The 21,394-nt window shown below is 38.7% G+C and overlaps 1 protein-coding gene across 4 annotated transcripts in view; it reads left to right on the top strand.

Annotated features, from left to right (window-relative positions):
* The window catches only part of ATP10D (ATPase phospholipid transporting 10D (putative)), a 118,039-nt gene that overhangs the window by 13,696 nt on the left and 82,949 nt on the right, over positions 1 to 21,394 (top strand). For 3 of the 4 annotated variants that reach the window (XR_004343551.1, XM_032592997.1, XM_030313918.1), the window contains exons 2-3: positions 14,203 to 14,529; positions 16,646 to 16,840. Coding sequence is in view for 3 of the 4 variants with exons in the window: in XM_032592997.1 (XP_032448888.1) it covers positions 14,240 to 14,529; positions 16,646 to 16,840 (485 nt within the window). In the remaining variant the exon portion in view is untranslated. The remainder of the gene's footprint in view (positions 1 to 14,202; positions 14,530 to 16,645; positions 16,841 to 21,394) is intronic. The other variant, XM_030313919.2, reaches the window with a different exon arrangement.

Genomic DNA, 21,394 nt, shown 5'->3' with positions numbered 1-21,394 from the left:
TACGGTTTCTGAATACCAAATGTTACAGAACAGAGGGAAAAACCATAAGTCAGTGTAGGATCAAACCTTGATTATCCAAAGTAGTGGTATATAAGAATGCACATAAATTCCAAAATAGTAACCAAGAAACAATTTATATTTAATTTTAAAAGGCAGTCACACACAGGGACTACACACACACACACACACACACACACACACACACACACACACTTATACTCCCCTGGTTTTAACACTCTTCACACTCCACGTTGCTGCAAATGGCATGATTTCATTCTTTCTCATTGCCAAGTAGTATTCCATTGTATATATAAACCACATCTTCTTTTTTTTTTTTTTTTTTTTAATTTTGAAGTATTTTATTTGTATTATACAGGTAAGAAAAATGGGACTTAAAAAAGCGTGTTCAAGATTACATGGCAATACAGGTCACGATCTCGCGGTCCGGGAGTTCGAGCCCCGCGTCAGGCTCTGGGCTGATGGCTCAGAGCCTGGAGCCTGTTTCCGATTCTGTGTCTCCCTCTCTCTCTGCTCCTCCCCCGTTCATGCTCTGTCTCTCTCTGTCCCAAAAATAAATAAACGTTGAAAAAAAAAAATTTAAAAAAAAAAAAGATTACATGGCAATAAATGGAAGAGACAGAATTCAAACTCATGCCTTTCTAATTCTAGAGGTTAAGCTCTTGTATTTTGCAAATATCTTATTCCTCTATAATAACTTGAAGAGACTGGATAAAAAAGTCATTGGCTCTCTAGTAGTTAAATATTATCTATTAAGCCTTTCTATTCCTCCTAATTCCAGTAGGGTAAATGAGGGGTCAGCAAAATATAGCTCACATGCTGAATCTGTATTAATTTATAACCCATAAACTAAGGATTTATTTTTACATTTTAAAATAGATGAAAAATTCAAAAGATAATAGTTTGTGACATAAAAATTGTGTGACAGTACCTATAAAATGTCTTTAATTGTTGCCTTTTGTCCTGTAAGACCTCAAATATTTACTGTCTGACCCTTCACAGAAAATGTCTGCCTTGCCTTAAACTAGACTATGTGGAATGCACTCAACAATAAACCACATCTTCTTTATCCATTCACCAGTTGATGGACACTTGAGCTCTTTCCATAATTTGGCTATTGTTGATAGTGCTGCTGTAAACATTGTGGGTACATCAGCACTCCTATATCCTTGGGATAAATTCCTAGTAGTGCTATTGCTAGGTCATAGGGTAGTTCTATTTTTAATTTTTTGAGGAACCTCCACACTGTTTTCCAGAGAGGCTGTAACCAGTTTGCATTCCCACCAACTGTGCAACTGGGTTCCTGTTTCTCCACATCCTCGCCAACGTCTGTTGTTTCGGAGTTGTTGATTTCAGCCACTCTGACTAGTGTGAGGTGGTATCTGAGTGTCATTTTGATTTGTATTTCCTTGATGATGAGCAGTGGTGAGCATCTTTTCAAGTGTCTGTTGGCCATCTGGATGTCTTCTTTGGAAAAGTGTCTATTCACGTCTTTTGCCCATTTCTTCACTGGATTATTTATTTTTTTGGGTGTTGATTATAGATTTTGGATACTAACCCTTTACCCAATAGGTCATTTGCACATGTCTTCTCCCATTCCTTTGGTTGCTTTTTAGTTATGCTGATTGTTGCTTTTGCTGTGCAGAAGCTTTTTATCTTGATAAAGTCCCAATAGTTGATTTATGTTTTTGTTTCCCTGTCTGGAGACATGTTGAGTACAAAGTTGCTGTAGCTGAGGTCAAAGAGGTTGCTGCCTGTTTTGTCCTCTAGGGCTTTGATGGTTTCCTGTCTTACATTTAGGTCTTTCATCCATTTTGAGTTTATTTGTGTATGGTGTAAGAGAGTAGTCCAGTTTCATTCTTTTACATGTTGCTGTTTCATCCCAGATAAAATTGTTTTGGTACTTAAAGGGATAAACCTTAAGCTATGTGAAAAAAAGTAGATATTCAGAAAACTTCCTCCCTGAGAGTTTCACAACAAAGAAATTCAAATACCTGAGTAATTTTTAAAAATACGGTCTCCTTGTTTTATTTCCCTTTTTATGTCTACCTGTTGCAGAGTCTTGTTAGTGGTCATTTTAGGGTTACATGCTATAAATCTAAATCTGAAACTCTAATAACTTTAGCATGCACAATAAAAGATACAATGAGATCATGGAATAACTAAGCTTATATACCTTATGGAGCTGGTGTATACAAGATTGTCACAGATATTCCTCTTTTTGCTAAGTATGAGAGGTGGTACCTGATTCTTATGTTCGTTCCACAGATATGCATTGAAATCTACTCTGTGCCTGGTACTTTGCAGGACTAGTCTGTATGAGTGAACAAAAAAGACAGAAATCCCTCCTCTAATGGAGAGGAGAGACAAGTGCTAAAATACAAAAATAATTTTATGATGTTGGAAATTGATGCAAAAGTTCTATGAAAAATAAAACTGGGAAGGAGAACAGGGATGGCTGAGGTGAGCCTGTGGCAGGTGGCATGAAGGAGGGGAGGAGCAATAGATTGGAGAGGACTGTGGCACCTGGGTGGCTCAGTCAGTTAAACATCTGGTTTTTGATATTGGCTCCGGTTAGGATCTTCCATTGGGGAGTTTTAGCCCCACGTCGGGCTCTGTGCTGGCAGCATGGAGTCCGCTTGGGATTCTGTCTCTCTCTCCCTCCCTCCCTCCTTCTCTCTCTCTCTCTCTCTCTCTCTGCCCCTCCCCTGCTCATCTGTGCTCTGTCTCTCAAACACTAAAAAAATAGAGTGGAGAGGAGTTTGGGAGGCAGATACACGTGATGCTGCCAGCTATTGTCATAATTAAGATGAGAGCCTCTAGAGAGTTTTAAATTGTGGAAAATTCAGGATGTAACTTAGGGTTTAACGGGACTAGATGGTAGTGGTAGAGGTGATGCCATGCGGTGAGATTCTGGATTCAGCTGAATTTGCTGACTGACTATATGTGGGTTTTGAGGAAAGGACAGGACCCCAGGCTGAGGATCCGGAAGGATGGAGCTGCCATCAACTGATAGGGCTAATCTGCAGAGGAGGCAGAAGAGCACAGTTCTGTACATGTTACCATCTAGAGAGGGGCTGCCTCGTTGGCAGGCAGTTATAGGAGTCTGGAGTTTGGGGGAAGAGGTCTGAGCTGGAGGGCAGTTACATGGGGGGAACCTGTAGAAGTTCTGGTTTGATGGCCCTGGTTTCTCAGTACAGTAGAAACAAGGTCATCAGCAGGAAGAATGTTAGGAGGGAAATATGGAAAGTTAGAGGAGAAGGTATGAAACAGTTGTCTATGAAAGTGGGAAAGTGAAGAGTTTGCAAATGCTGTGTGATTACCATCAGCAGGTGTGGCTGGCTGGTGGTCCATGGTCAGTAATTTAAAGTGACACCAGTGAGGGATGTTACACGTTTCTCTCTGACACTTTCAACTTGGAGGTACTAACTAGAACAGAGTATAACAGGGATCTGGATATAACTGATTTGAATAGAACTAGGATAAGAGTTTTGCCAAGAGAGGAAAGAAGAGCTAAGGGGTAGAGAGACTACAGAAGGAAATGATAACAGGGTTGACCACGAAATTGAATTTGGATGAGCAGGGAAGTGAGGCCATGCACGAAGGAGCAACAGTGAAAGACCACAGTTTAGCTGCTTACAGGTCCCTGTGGGGGCAGATGATACTGAAGTCAGGTTAAAAATGAATCATTTAAAAGCAAATTTTATTTGTGTGTACTGAATCACGTTTCAAACATATGTAAAGATTGTTCTATTGAATGCATCAATAGAATGTTTTAAAATTAAATACAAATATTTGAACTTGTTAACTTTAGTTTTTCAAATGAAGTGTGTCTTTAGTTCTTTTTTTTCCCTAAACGACATAAGTTCAGATTTTTTATACTCATCGTCTTCTTTCTTCCAACCCTCATGTTCTTTGGATTACGCTTGGGTAACCAACCACTCACCAAGCTATGTCCCTTGGGTAAATTTCTCAATCGCTCTGAGCCTCAGTTTTCTCATCCTAACATGGGGATAATTGTATGTCCTTTGTTGTAAGGATGAAAGTTACTGTATATTTATCCCCAGCACAGAACTTGGCATGTCTTTCTAAGTGGCAGATATTGTTCTGATCTTAGGTTTATTGGATTAATATTTTATTAGAGTTGAATAACCAAATCTCAAAAACATGCTTTTCTGTCATCTCCATATTTAGGAGTACTATCTAGAATTACCAATGTCAAAACATAGTATTAAAAATTGTTATTAACTTTTAATATATGTTTTTTCAGCTTTAAGAATAGACAAAGACATATTGGGAACTAACCATGAGTATAGGTGAGCTTTTTTTTGGTTCCTAGTACCAGAGAGACATTCATACAACTGCAGCATTTTCCCTGCCCTTTTGCTAGCTTAAACCAGTTTTGAAGCCCAAGCATCAGCAAATGTAACTCATTTGGATGTGTGGTCCTTTCAAGAGAAAGTTGAGATACATTGAAGATGAGAGATGGTAAAGCTTTCAGCGTCTGAATGGATGAAGATATATATATATATATATATATATATATATATATATATACACACACATGCACACTCACATAAGAGAATTAAAGAATGTCTTATACTTAATGTATTTGGAAACATTAAGAATGAATAACTCTTCCCAGTATAAAACTATGCATCTGGATACCACAGTCATATTTTGTATCTGTCTTCTTTTAAAATAAACATGTTGTCTTTGAAAATTCAACTGCAATGATATTAAACATGAGGACCCTCCATTGCTGTGGAGGGTTCCTTCCCTCAGTCTGATTTAGAGGCTGCTTCTGTGATGTAGAACAGTATTTTTTGTTTCTCTCCCCCTGCATCAGCCAGTGTCTGGTTTTCAGGTCATGGACTGAGGAAACGTGGCTTAAGCACTCCTTGTTTTTCTTAAAAAATTTTTAAAAAATGTTTATTTGTGTGTGTGTGTGAGAGAGAGAGAGAGGGAGGGAGAGAGAGAGAGAGAGAGAGAGAGAGAGCAAGCAAGCTGGAGAGGGGCAGAGAGAGAGAGGGAAAGACAGAATCTTAAGCAGGCTCCAGAGTCTGAGCTGTCAGCACAGAGCCCGACATGGGGCTCGAAACCACAGACCACAAGATCATGACCTGACCCGAAGTTGCATGCTTAATTGACTGAGCTACCCAGGTGCCCCTTTAAGCACTCTTTTCTAAAGATGCCTAAGGGCTATGTGCTTGAGTAGAGGTGACCTTTTCCTATTTAGGGTCCTAAAAAATGACAAAGCTCTCACAAAGATTTCTTCCTTAGTGGTAGAAGTGAAAGATACTATAAGTTAGTTTTTTATACTCCTATGTAGCACTTCCTCCCATGATAATAATCAGCAGTTATCGAAAGTAATTACTTCAGTTCATTGTTTTTGGTGACATATTCTCCTTGCCTGGCCTCTTGCATACATCTGAAAGAATATATACTTCGACTGGGGATTTAGTTCAAGAAATTAAATTAATAGAGAATATTAAAGAGCACACGGAACTCCAAAATGACTTTATTTGGCAAATCTGATTCCTCTCACCTGGAGAGCACAGAGGATTATGGGACTTCATTATTCAAGATCCAGTTTTCCCACTAAATAAATTGACCCTTGTCATCACCAAACTTGTATTAGATCCATCTATGACTGTTCATATTTTTTCCAGTGATTATGTGGGGTAATGAAAATACTTTCTCCTTTTGTAGATCACAGGATAGTAGTTACTAAAGGAGCCCTGCCAACCTGTCACTTTGGCCCCTGATACGACAAAGAAACCAGCAAAGATATCAAATGATCTTACTGCCATTGTTATTATCTGTCAGAGAGAATTGATCTCCTTGAGGGCAATAGGGCTCTTACGGAGAGAATTGAATAAGTTAGTCAGGGATGACCCAGATTGGAACAAGCCCAAGTTTTATCAGGGCTCATTGTGCTTCAGAGAGGGCTACCTGACACATCGAGGTCAAGGAGACTTTCATAGCTTGTAAGTTTCTACTGTGAACAGTTCCTATCTTATTCTCGGAAACTGATAGCTATAAAATTACTCTGTATTTTTTATTGACCCTACTAGATAACTTGACTTTCTTCCAAGATCTTGAACATGTAACAACTTTGATATTTTGTTAGGGTTTTCTTCTCTTAGTTGAGAAGAAGATTAGAAGTCTGTCAAGGCCGGGACTTACTGTTCTCCCTTGCTGAGCTTTTGGAAATGTTGGTTGAAACTGACTGTAACTATATTAAATCTGTAGAAAGAATTGATCCTGCAGGCCTCACCACCAACTTCTGTTTGTGCAGGTTGTCAAGTCACTGGTCATAGCCTTGGTCTATACAGTCAAAGGTAATGAGCTTGCTGGTAACAGGAGTGGTACCTAATAAACTGTTCACTCTTTTTTTTTTTTTTTTTTTTTTTTTTTAACGTTTATTTATTTTTGGGACAGAGAGAGACAGAGCATGAACGGGGGAGGGGCAGAGAGAGAGGGAGACACAGAATCGGAAACGGGCTCCAGGCTCCGAGCCATCAGCCCAGAGCCCGACGCGGGGCTCGAACCCACGGACCGCGAGATCGTGACCTGGCTGAAGTCGGACGCTTAACCGACTGCGCCACCCAGGCGCCCCTAAACTGTTCACTCTTAATTTCAACTTCACATTTTGAAATAAACTGATTTAGCATAGAGTAGTGGTTCCCAAAGTATGGTTCAGGACCAGCAGCATCAACACTACCTAGAAATGTGTTAGACATGCAAATACTTGAACCCTCACCCCAGACCTGTGGAATCAGAAAGTCAGGGATGTGGTTCAGGACACTCTGATGCATGCTGGAGTTTGACAGCCACAAACGGAGCATCTTGACATGACTATACATAGGAATGTTTTTCTCTTTCAGGCAAGTGAGCTTATGTGTGTAATTCAAGTTGTTTGTTGGGTGGTGATGACCTCAGAAAGTTTTAAATGCTAACTGGGCCCAAGGGAATTCATTACTGCATATTTACCTTTGGTAATCTGCCTTGCTACAAACTTTTCATTAAGCATTCATTAAGGGAAACAGGGTTTTTGAGAACTGTTTGCTTTCAAGTACATTTGTATTCAAGAAGGAGCATAGTGTGATATGTTATTTTAGGTACGCTCTGTTATGAAGGATTTTTGTTTTTAATATCTTCTAGAAAAAATTTTATAATTAGAAATAATATAGTTTTAAATGATAATATTTGACTTTAAATTTTCTATAGAAGTAGTATTGTATAGTTGGAAAGGCATGACTTTGGAGTTAAAATTGCATGCCTTGAGTTATTATAAACCCTTCTTTGACTTTTTGTTTCTTACTTTGAAAAATAGAAGTCATAAATGACACTGGGAAATGTATTTCATAAAGAGTAGCCATGATAGAAATGTTAGTACTTATTTTATAAGCAATGCTTGGTTTACATTTCTTTCTTTCTTTCTTTCTTTCTTTCTTTCTTTCTTTCTTTCTTTCTTTCTTTCTTTCTTTCTGGGACAGCATGAGTGACTGTGAGCAGGGGAGAGGGGGAGAGGGAGAGAGAGAGAGAATCTTTTTTTTTTTTTTAACGTTTATTTATTTTTGAGACAGAGAGAGACAGAGCATGAATGGGGGAGGGAGACACAGAACTGGAAGCAGGCTCCAGGCTCTGAGCCATCAGCCCAGAGCCTGACGCGGGGCTCGAACTCACGGACCGCGAGATCGTGACCTGGCTGAAGTCGGACGCTTAACCGACTGCGCCACCCAGGCGCCCCGAGAGAGAATCTTAAACAGACTCCATGCTTAGCACAGAGCCCGATGTGGGGCTCGATCCCAGGACCCTGGGATCACGACCTGAGCCGAAATCAAGAGTCGGATGCTCAACCGACTGAGCCACCCAGGCATCCCTATACTTCTTTATTGCTAATCTTAATTGGTTTTGTGCATAATGATCTCTTGTAGATTTTAGAACTTTATTGGTTTTTTCAGCTTCTGTGACTGAATGGAATATTGGATCATGTAGCATCACGCAGACCTAATGCTTAGGGCAACATTAGACGTTTGTAGCTATTAATTATAAATTCTCCCTTCAAAAACCTTATTTAAAAAATTATAAATCAATACATCTTCATTGTGCCAAAGATAAGAAAGAAGAGTTCATCTTCTATTCCCTTTGTATTCTCACTATCGATAACTGATAGTCATAGCCCTGTGTAAATAATTCTATACTTTTATCCATGTTCTTGCAAATGTATGTGAACATACACACAGTTTGTGTTATTAAGTGAAGCAAACCAAGGCCAGGCCAGTTGTGGATTCAACAGTGCATTAAGAAATACAAGCTAGGTCTGTGGAGCTGCAGTACACTAAGATAGCCCTTGATTCTCTAATCAAGGCTTGATAATCTAATCTGTAGACCCTCATGTGCTGATGTGGCCCTTCTTCCAGCCTAAGAATTTGAAAAGGCAGTGGACTTCTGTTCCAGCATCTTGTGAACTGGCAGGCTCCACATTCCTCACAGCCGACAGCACTACTAAACGGTCTTGTCTTCATGAGGAACTAAGGAGGTGACAAGAGCTGCACCGGCTTATGTGCATCCTAGATCTATGTATACCTTTGCCTATTTTGGTAGGTGGTAACTAAAGTGAAACTTCAACTGTGCCCACGTTTTTATTCTTACCATTCTTTGAATCCAGATCAGTCATTTTGGTCTGTACTTCATTCATGTTTATTAATTTTTGGTTTTGATCATTTCTATTTGCAGGTCTCCGTTATTTCCTTTTTTTCCCCTAACTATACATAATAGTCATTCGTTCAGGTCAATGGATGGATATATATAATTTTAAATAAATGTGTAATATTCTGTAATGTGGATGTGTCCTAGTGTATGTATTGGCTCTTCCATAATTGAAGGACTCTCATGATATTTCCAAAACTGTTACTACAAAAAAAACCCCAAAACTACAGTATACATTCTTGTACATATACCTATACCTATAGGTAAGACTCCCCAAAATGGAATTGCTGTGTCAATAGTTACATGTATTTTCAATTTTACTAGATATTGTTAAATTTTTTTGTTTTTTGGTGGAGGGGAGATTTTAAGCAATTCATTTCCCATTGCCAGAGGATTTGTTTCCCCATATCCTCACCAGCACTGACTACAAGAGAACTTTCCTAAGCAAGAGAGAAGTTAACAATTTTGCCCAGCTAACAATAAGTGTTCTGAATTTTCTTCCAGTAAATTTACTATAATTTTTACATTTAAGTTTTAATCTACCTAGAGATTTTTTAAATCAAAAATTTATTAAAATATTTTGAAATAAAAATTTATTTTTAAATGAGGTATAAAGGATTTTAGCTTTCTGGCTTTCAAGATGGATAACCATTTATTCAGGTATGTTAAGTCACCATTTTCCCACTGATTTGAAATCCCACAATTGGGATACTTGCCATATACTATCTTTCTGTTTGTACAAGGATCTAATTTTGGGCCCTCTGCGCTAATTTTGTCTTGCCATTATAACAACCACAATTTAGTGGCTTAGTCCATGCCACTCATAAACGCTAGTTTATGAGTATACTTCTGTTGATGAAAAGTCCAGGTATGGTGAGACTTGGTTCTTTGCTCAGGTTCTCAAAGGCTGAAATTAGGATGTCATCGAGGCTGAGTTCTTAACTGAAAACCCAGGAAGAATCTACTTTCAACTTTACTCAGGTTGTTGGCAGACCTTGGTTCTTTGCAGTAGTAGGACCTATGTCTCCATTTTCTTGCTGGCCGTCACTGGAAGGCTGCTCTCAACCCCTAGAGACAACCAGCAGCCATCCTTTTGCATTGTATTTAATTTGCTAGATTTTTATGAGTTTTTCCATCAATATTCCTAAGTAAAAGTGGTTTATAATTTTTTGTGGCAATTATGAAAAAGTTTGCACATGTTTTTAATATGTATAGATATTTATATTATGGTGATAAATGGTTATTCGCAGTGAAACTTTTTTATTTTTATTTTTTTTACCATATAATTGCCTTGCTGTGAAGGAGTGTTGCAAGTTGGGTGTATGTAGCATTTGGTTCATGTTAATCTCATACCCAGTCCTTCTCTCCCAGTATTCACGTGTGTTAAGAATCTTGACCTTTAGGGGGTGCCTGGGTGGCTCAGTTGGTTAAGTGGCTGATGACTTCTGCTGAGGCTCAGGTCATGATCTCTGGGTTGGTGGATTTGAGCCCCCTGTGGGGCTCTGTGCTGACAGCTCAGAGCCTGGAGCCTGATTCAGATTCTGTGTCTCCCTCTCTCTCTCCTCTCCCTCCCCCACTCACACTCTACCTCTCTGTCTCTAAAAAATAAATAAACATTAAAAAAAAAGCATCTTGACCTTTAGGATCTATGATCATATTAATTAATTTTTAAATTCTAGATAAAATGCTAATGTCCGTTAGTGAAAGCAAAGTGTCCAGAGTCAGGTGTTTTTTGACATTGCATATTTGGGTAATGTTGGGCTTCAAGTTTCCATGCTTAGCCTGGGAACATGCAGGCCTTTTCATATAGTTAATCTTTAATGGTATTTTTCCATCACTGACCAGCAGCAAGTTTGTTGTAACCCAAATTTTCACAAGTAGTAGTTTACTCCTGAAGTAAAAATGATGTTAGGCATGGAGACTTTAATAAAACCTAGGTAAATGTTGGGTTTTTTTTTTTCCTTTTAAACGAAATACTAAATCTCCCTACCTTTAGGGACAGTAGCTCACTCACAAGTCAAGTATCTAGATCTGAAAATTCTTTCTGTTTCTAAGTGATGATAATTGAACTTTTAGCCTTTGGTTCTGTGTGTGTGTGTGTGTGTGTGTGTGTATGTGTGTGTGTGTGTGTGTGTGTGTGTAATTTTGCTGTTAATTCTGAAGGCAGTGTTTCAATCAGTGGCAGAGTAGTAGGTCAAATAAAGCATGGGACCATTTTATGTATTAGCAGAACACCATGACAAATCAACTCTCTTTGGAGTGGGCTAAATCTTGGAATGATGAATGATGTTTTGAAAAATCGTAAACATGCTTCATAGCACGTTGTTCTTTAGAGTTTTGTCTACTAGGACTGTTTACCCCTGGGAACAGCTGAGAAGAAGGTATTGCTATCCTCACATGGTTGGTTGCCTGGCAAACTCTCCAATTAAATGAAATGCAAAGTTGCTAAAGCTGAGTGTGAGTTATATACAGTTTAAGAAATTAAATATAGATCAATAATTGGGTATAGTTGTTAATGTCAACACTGTGCATATAAATTCTCAATATTTATGAATAAATGCTATAATTGAGAGAACATTTTCCAGATAATCACTACATTTTTTTGCTTTACTTAGCTCTTAATTATGGTTCACACACCATTGTAAGGGCTTTACGTATATTAACTCACTTAATCCTCACAACAACCCTTTGATCAAGGTTAGCTGGCAAGTGAAGGTGCCAGGAATTGATGTCAGCGTCTGGCTTTGGAGTCTATGCTCTTAATCACTACTATACTGCTTACTGGTCTTATAAAGCCAGTAGGAAAGAAAACGATGATTTTCTGCAAGAGTCTTTCAGGCTTGGAGAAGCAGATTCCTTCTATTAATAAAGGTAGAAGGAATGCAGTCACAAACTGACTGCTTCTGTTTTCTCAAACTTAAATCTTATTACTCCTGCTTCTAATGGAAGGAAAGCCAGGCTGAACCATGAAAGAGGAAATGGGGTGTTTCGTCTCCTTTCCCCATACTTCCTCATTTCTATAAAATTCAATGATCAACAGTCATTTGTTGATCATCTAACTTTGGCCAAGCATTAGACTCTGTTGTGGAGTCTGGAAACAATTAGATGCGTTGCCTGACTTTGAAGAAAGAAGCTACCTGCTGCACCCTGAAACAAGTGGGGTGAATGAGCCAGGTTCAGCATTGTAATGGGAGCAGAGCAGGGAATGCCTTACTGTATCTCCTGTGTGGACCCTCCTCAGTTTCCCCCACTCCACAGTCAAACTAAAGCAGTCAAAAGGATGAATAGGGGCTGGTGCAGTGAGTGGGTGAAATGATTGACCAGCCCTCCAGAAAGAGCAGCATTTGCAGAGATACGAGGTATAACCTGTGCTTTGCAACCTCCCTGATAAGTCATTTGGGTACTAGATTCCACATTCAGGGCTCCATTCTAGATTCTTTTAATCAGGATGTCCAGGGAAGGGGCCTAGGGAACTGTTACGACAGAAGCTTGGGAAACACCAGACAAGTGGAATACAGTTTGTTCGTGAACATAGTTTGAATTTCGGATAGAATGGTTGAGGATGAGATCGGGTGGTGTGGGGGTCATTTTATGTCATGCCTGTATTTTGTTAATGTTTGTTCTTCTAAATGTATCCTACTTAGTGCTGGTTACTTGTCACGTATCTACAGGTGTATTGGACTGAGCATTTACTTAGAGTTGGACAACTTTATTTCATTGAAAAGCAATATATTGAAAGATTGGATCTCAGCCCAATTTACAGGGTTTACAGCCTTGATTCTGTATAACCTGAGAAATAGCCAAAGTGGAGAGTGAGAGTGGGGAATAGAATGAACAATGTTTGTCAACAGTGTGCCCCATGATTCTTCAGGGTGTCTCATTTTTTTCATTGGCAAGCTGAGGTGCAGAGGTTAATTACATAGGTCTCATACCTAATAAGTTATACAACTGATATATGAGCTGGAGTCTATAGAGCAGGAAGAATTTGATTTGTCAAAAAGTGGTAAACATTGTGCTCATTCACTCAATTAAAATAGGTGAACCAGAAAATGCAGGGTTAGGGTCAGGGGTTATAGTAAAAAGGCTTCTGACAGTTGTTATCATGTGAAAATATGTGCCCAATATTTTGTTGTTTTTTTTTTTATTTAAGAGAAACTAAATATCAGTATTTTATGTGAATTTATATCTATTTGCAAAGGTTGGTCCTGTATCAGAAAACAAATTCTAATAACGTGTTTACCGACACCATGATACAAGATACATCACTGGGTAGAATTTTGCTTAAAGGCCACTGGTTTGTGGCCTCTAGATTAAATAATCTCTAAAGTCTAAGCTTTAAGATACTATGATTCATGCTGATTCTTAATGAGGTATGACTTACTCTGATTTGCTTTCCTTTTGATATCTTAAGTTTTGCTGTAGATTTATGTGAACTATTATTAATAACAACCTTCTTTAAGCAGTAACGTATTTTTAGCTTTGCTGGGATAGATAAAGAAAGATTAAAAGGCTACCTTCTCCTGGCCATGATAGGAAGTGTTGCCATCCCTGAACATTCTAGTTCGGCTGCTGTTTTCCCCTGCCTTTCTGCCATAACAGAAAGTAGGTCTGTTCACTTCCGTGTAGACCTTCGACCCATTGTGGAGCCACATTCAATCATTGTCTTTCCAAAGTGTGTATAGCAACATACTAGTTAATCTCAAGACCAATTCAGTGCATCTTGACCAGTATTAAAATGGGAGAGAGACCAAACGAGAGTGAAAATAGAGTAGAATAGAACATGCGTTGCAAGTAATAAGGATAAGAATTGTTTTATAACTTCTGTTTCAGCTGTGTTTGTATTTGTGTGTGTGGAGGTTCTAGGTTACATCACAGAACGTATTTCTCACCAGTCTGACAGTTGACAAATTTTGAAAATGCTCGAGCTAGAATGTCTAAGTAGATCCTTGGTCATTCCTGCTCGATATAAAGTGGTTTAAATTCTAAACTGGAAATTTGAAAGGATATTAACCACATCTTAATTACCTCTGCATCTGGTCTTTTTGCAATCCCACGAAGACGCTATTAGTGTCTCTGTCTTGTGTAGATCAGTCCTTTGATCCAGTATTCACTCTTCAGGAGAGAATGGCAGTGCTGAGGGGAAGGCATTACAAGATGAGTCACCTGGCCTTGGAGAGAAGGACAGAGATTCAATGGCTGAGGAGGATGCTGGGGAGGGCAATAGGCAGCCCCAATTCAGTCCTCACTAAAATTCCCTGGGATTGAGAACGGGGGAAGGGGAAAGACAACACATGAGTAAATAGAGCACCTAATGAAAGTGTTCTCATACCATTTATACCTTCAGCGGTTGGGTCATATGTTTGTTTGATATGGAAAAAATTGTAAATTTTACTATCCTTCCTGTTCTTTAAGACTTTCCAGAAGTTTATGAGGAGTGTTTCAGTGGGTGTCTGTTTGTTTTGCCAGATCACCTACACCTCCTGGATCTCAGCGCGTTTTGGACATGACTGAGTGTCTTCAGTGGGCCAGGTATCTCTGGCAGCGGCTGATGGGCAGCACACACAGGGACGATGATGAGAGGGCGTACAACTATTCCTCTCTGCTCGCCTGTGGGAGTGTGTCCTCTCACGCTCCCAAACTGGCAGCAAAGCACCGCGTTGTTGTCCCCCACCTTCGGCCCTTCAAGGATGAGTATGAAAAGTTCTCTGGTACCTACGTCAATAACCGAATACGAACAACAAAGTACACACTTCTAAATTTTGTGCCAAGAAACTTATTTGAACAATTTCACAGGTACTTTTATTCTCTTTTTGAAAAAGAAGATCTTACGTTCTTTGTCATTCTGGTTGATACAAGATTTTTCATTTCTATAACGTAGGTTACCTAAGCCTACAACTTGGGACATTTCCTTTGATGACTCTGGTAGAGTCTGTTGTGAAAAGATGACCCCTCACGTTTACACAGCGCTTTACAATTGGTAAAATGCTTTCTCTTGACCAGGGAAGATACTGTTGTATTCATATTCTAGATTAGGAAACAAAGTTTGATGCTGGGGTTTACCCAACGTCATGCCAGTGATTAGGAGCAGACCAGGAGCCATAGCTCTGAGTCTTTTCACATTTGCTTCCATGTTCTTTCCATTAGACCAAGCTGCATTTTATTTTCGCTTTTTCTTACTTGATTGTAGGGGGAAATAGAGCTCTGAAGCAAATGCAGATATAAGATGTTACTAGGTGAAGCAACGACATAGTTCAGTTTAATATGTATTTATTGAAGCTCTCCTGTGAGTTTAGGCATTGAAGGAAATGTCTAAATGGTGCTCCTTTCCTAATGGAGTTTGCCATTCAGCCGAGGAAACAGGAGGTGTATACAATGAAAAGACACAGTGGATGTGATGAGTGTTATAAAGTCCTACCAAGTAGGATGGAAGCCTCAAAATGAGCAATAGTAGAACAATAGAAGACGAAATGGCGTTGAAATTTAATTGTGGAGAGTGGGTGAGATTTTCAAGGCAAAGGTGTCGGCAAAGCACATTTCAGATGCAGGAAGGAATAGGAGTAAAAGCAGAAAGGCAGTAGCATAGATCTAACTGAGGCCTGACCCCTTAGAAGCAAATAAAGGCAGAGAGAACATTTAGGAAGATTCCGTATGTACTCTGGTGAGTGGTAAGACCTGAGCTTAGAAAAATGCGGGAATGAAAAGAATGATCTATTACAGATATTATGGGTTAGATACGGAGAATTAAGTAAAAAGATGGTGTGAACATTTTGATCTGAGTTAACCAGAAGGATTAGCAGAAGACAGGAATGAAAAGAAAGTTGGTTTGATTATTTTGTTTTTATAAATGTTGAGTTTGAGATGCTAATGTGTGAATAGAGAGATTCTCAGCATTCATTATTCATTCTACACATATTCATTTTCATTATTCACTCTACTTCGGTTCCACATGCATTTATTGAACGGTGGGTATGTTTACAGTATAGATGTGAATTTGTTGAATTAATGGCTTTAAATGCTATGGGTGAGTCTGTCTTTTATGAAGTTCATAATCTAGTACACTTGATGGAGCTAGAATCTGGAACTTGAACAGAGTCCAGGGCCAGTGTTGTAAGTTTGGATGCAGTCCACATGGAAACAATAGAAGCCAAAAAAGTAGCAAAAAGAGTTAAGAAAGAAATTTTCAGAGCAGAAGGAGTTAGAGGCGAGGAAGGGAGAAATGTGGGGAAATTATTTTGAGAAGTTTAATGGTTAATGGAGAAAATTCATGGTAAAAACTCAAGGGGCTATGCAGGATTGAGATTTTAAGGAAATGAGCCACTTGAATTTACCTTAGGGACCAGTGGAGAAGTATTTGAATATGTAAAATAAAGGAGTGGAGGAAGTTCCTGAAAAAGTGAATAGCCGAAGAGCTGAGATAGAAGGGTAGGTCTCCAGGGGAAAAAAACCCTCTCGGGCTTCTCTGTTTATTTTGAGCCTTGTTTGAATCTAATGTTCGGACTTGCAAAGTAACTTCTGAAGGCTAGAGAATTGGAGTTTTTAAAAATTTATTTCTACTATGCGTTAAACACTGAATTTCCTCTAAATTTCTGGAGGCTTTAAAATGAAAAGAGTGTCTTCTGTTATGCTTTATATCATGTTTTACACAACCCAAGACTATCCTGCTCCGATATTCACTATTATGTATTTAATAAAAAATACCTCCTATTTATTGAAATAATGCCCTGAGCTGGATGTCTGCAGGAGTGACACATTGCTCAGATCCGTCAGGTTGTGCTAGTTATCTATTCCGTAGCATCGAAAATGAAACAGTAGAAATTCGTCGGAAGGCACCCTGTGGTATTGTTGCCCCTCTTGCTTTAAACTTGTATGTGATTTGTTAACACCTGCTTGTGTGTGTTTGGATTTGCAGAGCTGCCAATTTATATTTCCTGTTTCTAGCTGTCTTGAACTGGGTGCCTTTGGTCGAAGCCTTCCAAAAGGAAATTACGATGCTGCCTTTGGTGGTAGTCCTTACGATTATCGCAATTAAAGATGGTTTGGAAGATTACCGAAAATACAAGATTGACAAACAGATCAATAATTTAGTAACTAAAGTTTACAGTAGGTAAGTGGAACAGGAGCTGTGCTAGGGAATACCCATGTCTTAGAAATGTTACATTTTTCCCCCTTAGATGTGTTCCCCCTTAGAATGTTACTTTTTTCCCCCTTAGATGTGATCAGGACCCTTTTTGGTGATGGTGGTGGTGGTGATGTTTTCAGCTAATATTTGTTGAAGACCTGCAGTGAGTTTAGTTCAGGTGTCATAGCAGAACCAAAATGTGTAAGATGGTCCTGATTTAGGATGGTCTGATTTAGGATTCTTTGACTTTACTGTGATACAAGGCAGTATGCATTCAGATTTCAAATTTAGACAGTTTCCCTGGGTGAGTGATGCGGTAAGATACTTTCATGATGCTGGATAGTAGCAGGGAGCCTCAGTTCCCAGTCAGCCCTGTGATCAGGGGGGTACATAATTATTTTGTACCCATACAACATTCTGTTTTTCACTTTCAGTACAGTAGTCAATAAATTATGTGAGATATTCAACACTTCATTATATTTTAGTATATGTGCTGCCGAAGCGAGCACTAACACTTCATTATAAAATAGGCTTTGTGTTAGATGATTTTGCCCAACTATAGGCTCATAGGTAAGCATTCTGAGCACGTTTAAGGTAGGCTAGGTTAAACTATGATGTTCTGTAGGCTAGGGGTATTACATGCATTTTCAACCTACAGTATTTTCAACTTGCAATAGGTTTTTTGGGATGTAACCCTTTCATAAGTCAAGGAAGAGCTCTAAAAGTTATTGTCAACCCAGGAGTTGATAAAGCAAAAGCTTCTATAACTTATTATAAGTGGAATTGAAAGCATTAAACTTCAAACCATAAGAAAGCAAGCAGATAGTTTTTAATACTGGATGTTATAATTTGGGATTAAGAAGAGGATGGAATAAGAAAAATATGAACGGATATGAAAACAAGATGTGATATGGAAGAAAAGACCAGAAGTACCTGTTGAGGAAAGGAATACTGAAAAATGGGGAAGAGTGGTTTTTTTTTTTTTTTTTTTTTTAAAGATTTTATTTTTAAGTAATCTGTATAGCCAACGTGGGGCTCAAAATCACAACTCTGAAATCAAGAGTTGCATGCTCTACTGAATGAGTTAGCCAGGCACCCCAAGAGTGTTCTTTTTTGTACACAAAACTGGAGGCTTATAAAACTCTTCCCACTGCAGCAGCAAAAGGTATTCATAATAGGTCTTTTCAGAAGCATATATACTCTGTTGGAGACGTGTATCTCCAGTATTTATTAAACTGAAAGACTGTGTAGCTAAGAATAAAGTCTGTAAAGATGAGTTTTGAACTGTGCTGTATGTTGTAAATCTACATCTACAAATTATACCTACGATACTGGTATCCAGAGATAACTATAACACGGCTGTATATTCCTTTAAGTCCTGTGCTCATTGTGTACATGTGTTTTACAAAATTAAGATTGTGTTGCATATATTTTTACCCTAGTTGTTTTAGCCTAATACTGTACCACAAACATTTCCCATGTCTTTGTGAAGATGAAATTTTCCTATTTCATACTTTTATGAAAATGAATTACAAAGTTTATAATACTCTCTGGCATTATGTTTCATGAGAAATGTATCTACTTTTTATTTTAAAATGCTCTTTTTTTAATTTTTTAATGTTTGTTTATTTGAGAGAGAGAGACAGCATGAGCAGGGGGAGGGCCAGAGAGAAGGGGACGGAGGATCCAAAGCAGGCTCTGTACTGTCAGCACAGAGCCCGATGTGGGGCTTGAACTCATGAACTGTGAGATCATGACCTGAGCCAAAGCCAGACACTTAATTGAGCCACCCAGGTACCCTTGTATCTACTTTTTAAAAAGTCATCTTTAGGGGTGCCTGGGTGGCTGAGTCGGTTAAGTGTCTGACTCTTGATTTTGGCTCTGGCCATGATCTCCTGGTTCATAAGATCGAGCCCCATGTCAGGCTCTGCACTGACAGTGCAGAACCTGCTTGGGATTCTCTCTCTCCCTCTTTGTTTTCCTCTCTCCCTCTCATGTGTACATGCTCACTCTCTCTCTTGAAAATAAAATAAATAAACTTTAAAAAGTCATCACTAGAACAGATTTGTGAAATTCTGAATCTAATATGTTAATAGCTTTACAAACAAGTTTATAATGTTATTCATTCATTCATTCATTCATTCATTCTCGGGTAGGAGTGTTCTGAGGAAACGGAGTATATTAACTTGGCCTGAGGTAACCCACTAAAGGAGCCATGATGAGAAATGAAGAGAGGGAGTGTTAGGCCTACTGTGAAGGGACTTTACCACCAGGCCACTGCTTGGACATTGCACTAGCCAGGGTTGTCTGGAGAAATAGAACAAATAGGAATGAGATTTATTATAAGGAATTGGCTCCTGTGATAAAAGAGGCCAAGAAACCCCAGCATCCACAAGCTGGAGTTTCTGGAAAGCCAGCAGCGCACTATGGAGGCCTGAGAGCCAGAGAATTGATGGTGTAGATTATAGCGCAAATCTGAAGGCCTGAGAACCAGGAATGCTGAGGTCAGACTATCAGTGTCCCAGCTCAAGCATCAGAAAGGCAGATAGTAAATTCAACCTTTCTCTGCCTTTTTGTTCTCAAGGGATTGAGTGAGGGCCATCTGCTTTACTCAGTTCACCAATTCAAATGCTATTTTCTCCCAGAAACACTCTCACAGACACACCCAGAAGTAGTGTTCAACCAGTTTCTGGGCATCCCTAGTGAAGTTGACATGTAAAATTAACCATCAGAGATGTTTTCCTTTAGTGGCAGAGAATTCATCTCTCTCTCTCTTTTTTAAGTTTTTATTTAAATTCCAGTTAACATACAGTGTAATACTAGTTTTAGGTATACAATATAATGATTCAATAATTCCATAGATCACCTGGTGCTCAGCACAACACGTACCCTCCTTAACCCCCATCAGCTATTTAACCCATCCCCCTACCTACCTACCTTCCTTCAGGGGTAACCATCATTTCTCTATAGTTAAGAGTCTGTTTCTTGGCTTGCCTGCTTCTCTCTTTCCCCCACCCCCTTTTGAGCAGAGAAGGAATGGGTGAAAGCTATGCTTTAGGATTATTGGTCTACTCAAGTCCTGGGAATAGCCTCTCCTAATAGAGTAGATCTGCCTCTGCAAATCATTCCAGAGCACTGCTGGGAGTAGATGCAAAGTACAGGAAGGGGTGCATACAGAGGTACTGTGAAGAAGAACCCAGTTGAATTTGGTGAACTTCTGTGATTTTTGAGTAGAAGTACCACTGATAGAAGTAGGGAGCATTACATTCACCTTAGGGGTAGGATGAGTTGGAAATGAGAGCAAGACAGGCATCCAAGTGGAAATGCCCCCCAGGCAAACAGGAACATAGTGCAGAAGTTCTGGAAGGAAGGAAAAGCTATGATAAGAAATGACAAAGTCATCAGTCTGTGTAGAGATGATTTTGAAGTGAGGAGTTGGACTTAAAGCCCTAAGAGAAAACAGATGAAGAGCTGAAAGGCTGAGCTTTGAGCCCAGAGGTAGGCAAGCACTTCTCAGCTCCTTGAGCAGACTTTCCAGGTTCCTTTGGGCAGATGTTGCCACTCCTTCTGACATCTCAGAGCATTTGGTACATTTCTTGGATTGACGTTAGTGTTCTTACGTAGACTCTAAGTTTTTAGATTGTAATTCTAAATTTGTCAGACTAGAGATTCTGTTCTAGTTACCAAGTCTGAATAAGAGACATGTAGGTTCAAAAGTCTAGTTTTATAATAAAAAGCAGTACATTTTGAACAAATTTTAGGCTCTTTTGGCTGACCAAAAGTTCAACCAGATGACATAATTTTTGTTGTTGTTGTTTAGTTTCGGGAGAAAAAGAACTCAAAGACTTGTCCTCATGGAATTGTCTTTAATTTTATGTGAGCCACAGAGGAAATAGTTAGGCTGCTCTGATAAAGTGATACTTAAGCTAAAACCTGTGGGATTCTGAATTGCGTTCGTTATTAGAATTCTCCAGTGACTTTCTCAATATTTGTTTTAAAGATCTAGAAACAAAACAAAACAAATAACTTTTTTTTTCTCCTTTGTAAGATGATGTGACTTGTACTTAGATAAGGGAAAATTTGGTCTGTGTTTTTTTTTTTCTTATACTCTTGTCTATTTAAAGCGAACCAGGAAAAACTGTTGTATTGTGTAGAAAACTGAGAATAACAGTAAAAGCTCATGGTTTTTATTTTAAAGTCATGAGTGTTTTACTAAAACATTGGTATGAATCATTTGATGGTATTTGAGTCTTTATCATATGCCAAGGATAGACAGGTGGTGTTGATACAACCTTACCCTTAAAAACTAACTGCAAGAAACAGTATTTTAGAATGATTATATGATGAGCAATGAATCGAGATTTTGACCAATTTTAAGATTACCCAGAGTACCAAATTTAGCAAACAGGAAGAATGCTTCTTATAAGTATTTTTTAAATACAAGTTATTGTATATAAATAATTACTGACTTTTAGTGGTAGTTTAAAGTTGATAACATGTGTTTGTTTGCTTTTCTTTAAAAAAAAAATTTTTTTTAAT

Source organism: Lynx canadensis, chromosome B1, assembly GCF_007474595.2.
Source record: "Lynx canadensis isolate LIC74 chromosome B1, mLynCan4.pri.v2, whole genome shotgun sequence".
NCBI classification, from domain to species: domain Eukaryota; kingdom Metazoa; phylum Chordata; class Mammalia; order Carnivora; family Felidae; genus Lynx; species Lynx canadensis.
Note: the sequence above shows the minus strand (reverse complement) of the source record. Positions and strands in the feature narration are given on the sequence as shown.